The sequence below is a fragment of the Porites lutea genome, chromosome 1, assembly GCF_958299795.1.
Source record: "Porites lutea chromosome 1, jaPorLute2.1, whole genome shotgun sequence".
In the NCBI taxonomy this organism is placed as follows: domain Eukaryota; kingdom Metazoa; phylum Cnidaria; class Anthozoa; order Scleractinia; family Poritidae; genus Porites; species Porites lutea.
Genome location: NC_133201.1, coordinates 60000792 through 60009020, shown reverse-complemented (window position 1 = coordinate 60009020; position 8229 = coordinate 60000792). Strand labels below are relative to the sequence as shown.

The 8229-nt window shown below is 38.6% G+C and overlaps 1 protein-coding gene across 1 annotated transcript; it reads left to right on the top strand.

The window, feature by feature from the left end:
* Positions 1 to 2171: 2171 nt before the first annotated feature.
* Positions 2172 to 7979, top strand: LOC140933273 (neuronal acetylcholine receptor subunit alpha-10-like). The gene is made up of 7 exons (XM_073382806.1): positions 2172 to 2354; positions 2698 to 2742; positions 3380 to 3489; positions 3874 to 4018; positions 4872 to 5127; positions 6422 to 6594; positions 7223 to 7979. Exons 1-7 carry the CDS (start codon positions 2172 to 2174, stop codon positions 7895 to 7897), a joined length of 1587 nt encoding a protein of 528 aa, XP_073238907.1. The 3' UTR covers positions 7898 to 7979.
* Positions 7980 to 8229: the final 250 nt, after the last annotated feature.

Here is an 8229-nt window from a genome sequence, read left to right as displayed (position 1 = left end):
GAAGGGTTTATCCTCTAATCGACGAGTATTTCGCATGACTTCGGCAAGATTTTAAGACAATGTATGGAGAAATGGAGCGTACAACGAGAGATAAAAGTGGCTTCTTCGGGAAGTAAGTAAACCTACTTCTAATTAGCTATTTTTAACCCAGATGCGAAGGTTGCACAGCACTTAACATGTTTCGAGTCGTGCACCGAACACCGGTGAGCTCATAATCGATATATTTGAAAAAGTTTCCTTTTCTCCATACATTTTCTTATACGAATTCGCAGCCATTGTGGCCTTGGTGCGCACGCGCAACCACCATCTTGTCCCTAATTTCTGGCAATGAACTGTTCCTGTTGCGTTGCCGAGTTTGTTAAATTACTTAATATATGTCTTTGCACTTCAATCAATTTACCTTTCTTCAAAGGATGAGTCTTCAGATGATGGTAGTCTATGTATTTGTCCAACACAGCACCTGTTTGCTTACTCAGAGTCCCAGCATGCTAACCCAATCATAGTCTTTATAAGTCATTTTAGCTTTAACAGTAGGCTTCTCCAGTCTCTCTTTCTTTCTCTTTTCCTTCTTTAGCCCCAACAATTTCAAGTGCTCCAAATATGTTTTCACACATCCTTCTGATACAACAAACCCCTGTGCGAATTTTGAAATGCTGTCAAGAACTTCCCGTGAGCATTCACCAGACTGATATGCATTCTTTGACTGGGTTCGTGGTAAATAATCGTCAACGGTTCTCTCGACTGTTGGTGTCATGTCCACAGGTAGGTAGTGAAATCCAGGCCTTTGATAATCAGGAATGGCCTTGGAATGCGCTCAGTCTGACTACAACACTTTCCACTTGACTTGCAAAAGTCACATAGTTTGCCGCTGGAAATTTCACAAGCCTCTTCTGGTATTGAAGAAACATCTCTCCGATTTGGAAGTGAATGTCAATAAATGAATATATCTTCTTGTAGTATCTGCATCAGATAATTTCTGTTGAAAAAAAATTGATTTTTTCAGAAGTTGTAACATGACATTTAACAAAGTCTCCAGCAGGCCCTGGCTCATCATCCACCATGGCTGCTATAACTCCTGGGCTACTTGCCATGCATTCTTTTCCATCCAGTCTTTCTCTTTTTGCTTTACTTCATCCGCTGATAGTGCACCAATCTCCAAAGCTGTCGTGCCGTCAAATGGCTTAAAATATTGCCATCTCAATACTGATCCATCGACAAGGGAATCACCAATTGCTGCATTTGTTCTTTCTGCTTCATTTTGAGCAGAGCCCCCGGAACCACGATGGATTCGGTTGACACGATCAGATGAATGAATGCGGGCAATTTCTGCGTCCCTGAAACGAACCTCGGTATTGGCTATTCCCACTCTAGGCCTGCATCTTTGGTCTTCATGATGCTACAACACCTTCTAAGTAGGTTCAAACAATCGGCTATTTTCCTAAGATACTGGGAGCATTCACTTAAAAGGTTCTCCATTGGGTCCCACAGCTTCTCTTGTTTTACTTAGATAAGCATATCTCTTTGTAGTGAGGCTGCGTTTTCTTTAACGTTGGAAAGTTTTTCCAGCAACTAATTTGCCAATGTTCCTTCAGATTCTTTGGCCCTTTCTTTATCCTCTGTCCAAATCCTCATGATTTCGTCAAGTTGATTTTCGACAAGCCACGCAAGTTTCTCATTCTCATAGCACTAATGCTGGCAGCCAGTTTTGGGGGTAGCACATATCATTTCTTCTTCCATGCATTGCATTAAAAGACCATTTTCTACGCAACAGTTGACATACATGTAGGGTTGTTGGGTTGCTAAGGTTGATCATTATTACAGTTTAAAATGCTTACTGTGTAAGGGACTTATTTGTTTGATAATATATTTTATTTGTTTATTATTATATTTTCATTTTATGTGAACTGCAATGTTTACAAAAACTGGTATGGCCCTCAGTAAAGCCGAGCTTAAATTTTTTGGTACCCTCCTCTTTTTGACTCCATAAGATTTAATGACCCTTCCCCCATTTGCAACAGCCCCCGCCCCCCTAATAAATGACAGGTCCCTAAGCGTATAGCAGTCGCATTAAATCGAATTTTTTATTGTTAAGATTCACTCCAGTTATGTTCCGTCTCCATTGCTCAATCTAAACTGTTTTCTTTAAGAACTCTATTAATTTGATTACCAAAATGGATTTTGTTCGATGTTTACATGCAGGAAGGAATATATCCCAGAAAAAGATGGAAGATGATGAGGAACGATTGTTCAACCATTTGTTTGCAAACTACAATCCTCGGCTTCGCCCAGTCCTGAAAAAGTCTGAAGCAGTCACTGTAACGTTCGGAATTTCACTTCATCAAATTATCGATGTGGTGAGTCTTCAGTTCCGGGCAGTATTGACAGTATTTTTTTAAGCTGCGTGGTCTCTGCTGTTCAAAAATGAAATCAGAATACTAGGAAAAGAAGCTGTTCTGATCGATAATATTAAACTTTTGAGGACTATACTGAGAGTAATTTCAAGTTAAGTTTTTTTCGCACCGTTTTCGGCGCTAATTTTTTCAAAAACGCGCGATACTGACTGGTAACCATAAACAAGGGTCTTCATATTTAGTGATTTCGTTTGTCCTTTTTCGTTAAACAGTTGCTTTTAGTATTGATTGATAAGTACTGCAAACTACATCTTACCTCGCGTTTTGTGATCTATTGCTCTTTAAGGATGAAAAGAATCAGTTACTACAGACCAGTCTATGGATTCGACAGGTAAAAACCTTTAACACTGGTTAAAATTGCACTTGTTCATACAGATGTAATTTGCACCGGAGGCAAAAAGTACGAGTAACCCAATGTATTTTCTGCATTCTGCTAGCCTATTGCCACTCTTAGACTGGCTATTTCACTAGCCACAAACGACTGCAGGTGACAGAGTTACAAGAATGATAACAAGCTATTGCATATGATGTAAATCTGCAGTGATTATTGGCAACTGACTAAGTCCTAGTTCACAGGAACCGCATATTTTTATACGAATCGGCCTTCTATCCTCACGAAACCAGTTACCACCGGTCAGCGGAACTGCATCTTTTTAAATTAATCTCCAGACTTTTTTAATATGGAATTTGCTTGGAAAACAATGAGATTACTTCTTGTGGACACAGGTCACCTCACTGAAAGTAGTCAACAGAGAACAAGATTGAGATATAGTAGGTGTATATTCCCAGTCCCCGGCACTCCCGGCCTAGTAAAGGAAACACTCTATCTCTCTAATAGCTCTGTAAAATTTGAGATTAAAAACCAAAAAATGGTTTATCATGAACAGAATATTGTTTTATCAGTTTTTTATTCTTCTAGGTGTGCCCAAGTCACTACAACTAAATGCATACGTTTTTTCCCATTTTAGGCATGGCATAATCCTTTTCTGGGATGGAATAAATCAGAGTTTGGAGGAATCAAATCCATTAATGTCAAGGCCTTCGAGGTGTGGACACCTGATATATACCTTTACAACAAGTGAGTTCTTTACTCATGAAATATTACTTTAAAGGGAAAACATTTGGAATAACTCCTTTTGTTAAATTGTAAATCGATTGTTACAGTTCTAAAAGAAAAGTGTTATCGTAATCATTGATGCCGGGTGACTAAGTACAGCATAACTATATGGTGTACCATGACAAGCGCAGTTAGGAAATTTTCATTTCTTTTACTTTACATGAGAATAATTGAAAGTTTACGGTTTAGAATTGCAACTATTTGACTATTTGTTTTCATTAGTGTGATACCTCGCTACAGCGACTAAGCGGCTCCAGCGCAATGAAGATAGCATTTCCCTATGCATTTTAGTCAACACATACTTTCACCCGAGTCATAATAACAATCCTACTTTCATTTGTTTAGTGCAAATAATGAACGTGAAGGTGGAATGGATCAGTTTAAAACACAAATAGTTATAAATTCGTCTGGATGGAACATGTGGCTCTCACCAGCTATTATAATAAGTTCTTGTAAAATGGATGTTAAATATTTCCCTTTTGATACACAGGTAAAGTTTATCTTTGTTCTTGTTAAAGATGATAAGTCACTTGTGATAAGAATCGAATCTCTTTCTCCTACCTAAGTACGACATGGGACAACAGAAACTGAGTATATTTGACAAGCTTGAAGAAGAGTTTTATCATTTACTAACATGCGCATTTTCACATATTACCCTGCCTTATCCTGTAATAACCCTGTTGTTTTATGACAAAAACACTAACTGTTTTGGAAATATTCTTTCTTCCGTATATTCTCTGGAAGTAGGTATTCATGAAGTATGATTATTTACTCAATAAGATTTTTTCGGTTTCTAGGTGGCTTTGCATGCCCAATCTTGACAAAAGACCTCCTGATTGCAACTTTGAAGCAAATCCGGAGATCCCGAAAACTATACCTAACCCGGCTATCCTTGTTGATCGAGTATTGCGCACCATTAACTTGAACTGGACCCGTTATTCTTTTTGTGGGCAGGAATCTCATTAAGGAGGGTAGGACTAAATTAACACCGATGATGTCATAGCCGTTTGCTATTTTTATCTGGGTTAGGTTTATACTGCCATAAGAGTTCATAAGAAAACAGTACAATAAGACTTTCACTTGAGTCCGTCCGCTATATACTTTGGGTCAAACAAAACAACAGAAAATTATTAAACTTTATTTTATTGTACCAGGTTAAAACTTCCCTATACGTTGCATAAGCAAAAACAACAACAGCAAAAGAACACTGCCAGAAAAGAAATATACAGCAATACAGGAGAGCACTTTATGAAGAATGGCCACAAATAATTAAGCAACTGAGTTTTAAAAAAAAAATTCATGTTTTATCCAGCTGAAAAATGCTGTCTTTGTTTGTTCAACAGTTTTGTCTTTTGAAGTTTGGTTCCTGGACTTACGATACTTTCCGCGTAAACAAAGTGCGAGAAGCACCATTTGTAGAAACAGACAAGTTCGTCGGTAATGGCGAATGGAAACTCATCGCATTTCCTGCAGTGAGGAATGAAATTTACCACGTTTGCTGTCCCGAGCCTTATCCTGATATCACATTCACTCTGCAGATACAAAGATTAGCATTGTTCTATTATATAAATCTGGTCATCCCATGTGTTTTAATTACAGGTACGACAGTTAAAATATAAGAAGCTTATTTGGCAAACACAGGAACCATTTTTAGTCAGCTCATCCAAGGTCCGACGAATTATTTCCCTCGTTAGATAGGAGCTAAAGAAAGGGCGGATATATCGTAGGTTAACATCTTGAAGCTTTTGAAGTCAGCCTTCGATTTTCTTTCCATTCAGTATAACCAGGCCAGTCAGTTGTTTAAAACCAAAATGAAGTCATCCACCAGAAAAATCCATCCTTGAAGTTGATAACATTGACAGCATTTATTGACTGCTAGAGGGCGGTGGTCAGTAAGTGATCATTAAGTCGAGCCAAACAAGTTTTAATAGCTAACCTCCGTGTTATAGATACATGTAGCTAATAGTGAGAGTGAGTATAACCTTAGTTCACCAAAAGCAGTCATTTTGATGGTAATTGACCGACCAATTATCTATTCGTAAATAATTTTACTCAATGGAAGCAGGGCATTCAGAAGGCACTCAGTCGCCTCCAAAGCCTCTTTAAGGGCTGTTTTAAAAATTTTCATGTTAAGTCACATACATTCATAGAGTTTATACAGGGGCACCCAACGAGAATAGAGTTCAAAGCCACATAAACATAGCATTGTTGAACGTACTTTAGTATTTAAACGGTAGGTAAAGGCTTATTTTTATCCCCTAAAAATTTTTCATCTGTTCGGATTTCCTAGCTGAAAGTATAGTGAACCGAAAATTATAGGGATCAAAATTTACCTTTTCGAAAATTTCAGCCAGAAAAAAGGCTCCCGAAAATTCTAGGTGACCTTTTTAGGGTAAAAATCCGTCAAAAATGGGCAATTATACCACTTTTTTGATGTTCGAAAATCCTAGGAGAGGCAGGCAAGCAAGAAATTTTACAGAAATGATCCGAAAATTCTAGATCTCAGATCGTCTTCCGAACAGATAATTTTCCGAAAATTGTCGTTGGGTGCCCCTGTTTATATTAACAATGGATATGAACACGTGGAAGCGTGGGATTCTTGCGGACCCTTTGAGGTCGTAGCTTGTCCGTTGATCGACAGTATTTCCTGTAAACAAAACAAAACGATCCAGTTCTTTAGGGTTTGTCAGGTGACCAACTTTCTAGGGTTTGTTTAATGAAACGTAATAAAGAAAATGATTTCACACGCCTAATTTGTTTTTGCGAAAATAAAAAGCTCCTAGATCGTTCATTATTTTGCTCCATTTTCTCGACGTAAATGAATGAATCTAGTTCCAGAAATGGCGACTGGGCTGAATCCACTAATCATCACGTGTTATTATCTTGAACTCAGTGTTGACTGTGACAGCCTTTTGCCTCCCCCCTGAGTCCGGTGAGCGCATCACCCTGGTGATTACCAATCTACTGGCCATGACTGTGTTCATGCTGCTTGTTGCCGATATTATGCCATCAACTTCAGAAGTTATACCCGTCATCTCCATTTACTTCAGTGGAACAATATTTGAGGTATGTTAACCAAACAAAGTTTTGACTGGCTACCATCATTGTCTTTAAATCCTGTTACACGATCTGTTCCCTGGATTGCTTGTGGTTATACAGGACATATATTTTCACTTGAGGGGAACAAGTATGTTATACCATCTTCTCCGGATGACTTGCCAGTAGTTATTTTAGTCATCTATATCTACTTTATATGTGAAAAAAAAAAAGTTTTTTTGGTTGCAACAAGTGTTATCAACACTGATCTGATATGTGTTCGGCTACTGCATGTGTTCAGCAGTTAAGCCAACCATATTCACTGTACTACTTTTATCGTACAATAATTGGGGTGTTTAAAACCCTTTCGTCAGGTTAGGTTTTTTATCAGAAAGGAGCTTTTGATTATCGCAAGAAAAAAAATTGAGGAATTTGAAAGATCCGGGCAAACTGAGGCACTGCCCCTAGAATAATAGAGAGCCACTGGGCTGCTGGCCTGATAGACCATTTATTATGTTAAATATCCGACATCCCGGGAGCAAAATCTATAATCCCGTTTCTTTTACTTTCCATTTCTGTATCTTGTTGATCACAAACCCATACAGTCATACAGAAGAACTAATTATTGCATGCATCTGATATAATTGCTCATTCCCAGGTTGCCTTGGCTCTGTTGGCTACGTGCATCATTCTCAAATGTCATTTTCAAGACCCCAGTTTATCAGACATGCCCATCTGGGTCCGACATGTTGTGTTCAAATGGATGGCTCCATTATTACGCTTTAAACTTCCAAAAAAACGTAAACCCAAACGGATAAACATAACTGATATGTACAGTGTTATTACCGAAGTAACGGAGTCAACCCCTAACAACAAAGTGTACGGACAGAAAGTTCCGAAGAATATGGTGGCATCCTCGAATGAAGCGCTGTTTCCTCGGAGTAATGAAATTAACCAATCCATCGTGAGACAGCTTTCTTATTTAAACCTAGTAAATGGCAACCACAGATCAAGCCAGACAGTTAACCGCCAAGTGGATCAGGGCTTAAGATCAAGGCTGACCGTTACTCATGCCGAAGACTGGTGCCGACCATCAACAACTGCAAGCCTTTGCAGCAATGAAAACCGTGACGAGCAGCATAACAGTGTGACATGCGTGGTCACTGAGCCGCCGACAGTAAACAGCAGTGACAAGCGTATGGATGAGCTCTTAAAAATGCAGACAAAGTTATTGGAATATGTCCAACCTCGTCCCCAGGGCTTTTCCCTTAAAAAATTTTTTAAGGGAAAAGCCTTGGGGACGAGGTTGGGAATATGTCCAGATGTTGGCTAATGTCGCTACCGAAAACGAACAATTGAAAGAAAAGAAGTACGAGTGGAGTCTGGTTGCATCCATCTTTGATCAAGCTTTTCGAATTGCCTTTTTAATCATGATATTCTTATCAACTTTGGCAATCCTCTAGATCTCAAGGAGTTAAAACTAACGACTTGTGTTTTAGACACCTTGCCAACAATGATTAAAAAGTAACTGACAAAAGTCAGTCAGTCGTTTTATATTCATTATTAGAAGGAAGGGACATAAATAGCACTTAACGCATGTTTAACTTATGAATAGCCTGGTTTTTAACGATTGGGGTATGTATTTTTACCTCAGCGTTAAATAAC

Excerpts from the sequence above, each read along its gene's own strand:
- LOC140933273 (XM_073382806.1), top strand. The coding sequence starts at position 2,172 with ATGGATTTTGTTCGATGTTTACATGCAGGAAGGAATATATCCCAGAAA. Across the intron at positions 2,743-3,379 it reads CCAGTCTATGGATTCGACAG|GCATGGCATAATCCTTTTCT; the intron begins GTAAAAACCTTT and ends TTCCCATTTTAG. Across the intron at positions 6,595-7,222 it reads TCAGTGGAACAATATTTGAG|GTTGCCTTGGCTCTGTTGGC; the intron begins GTATGTTAACCA and ends GCTCATTCCCAG.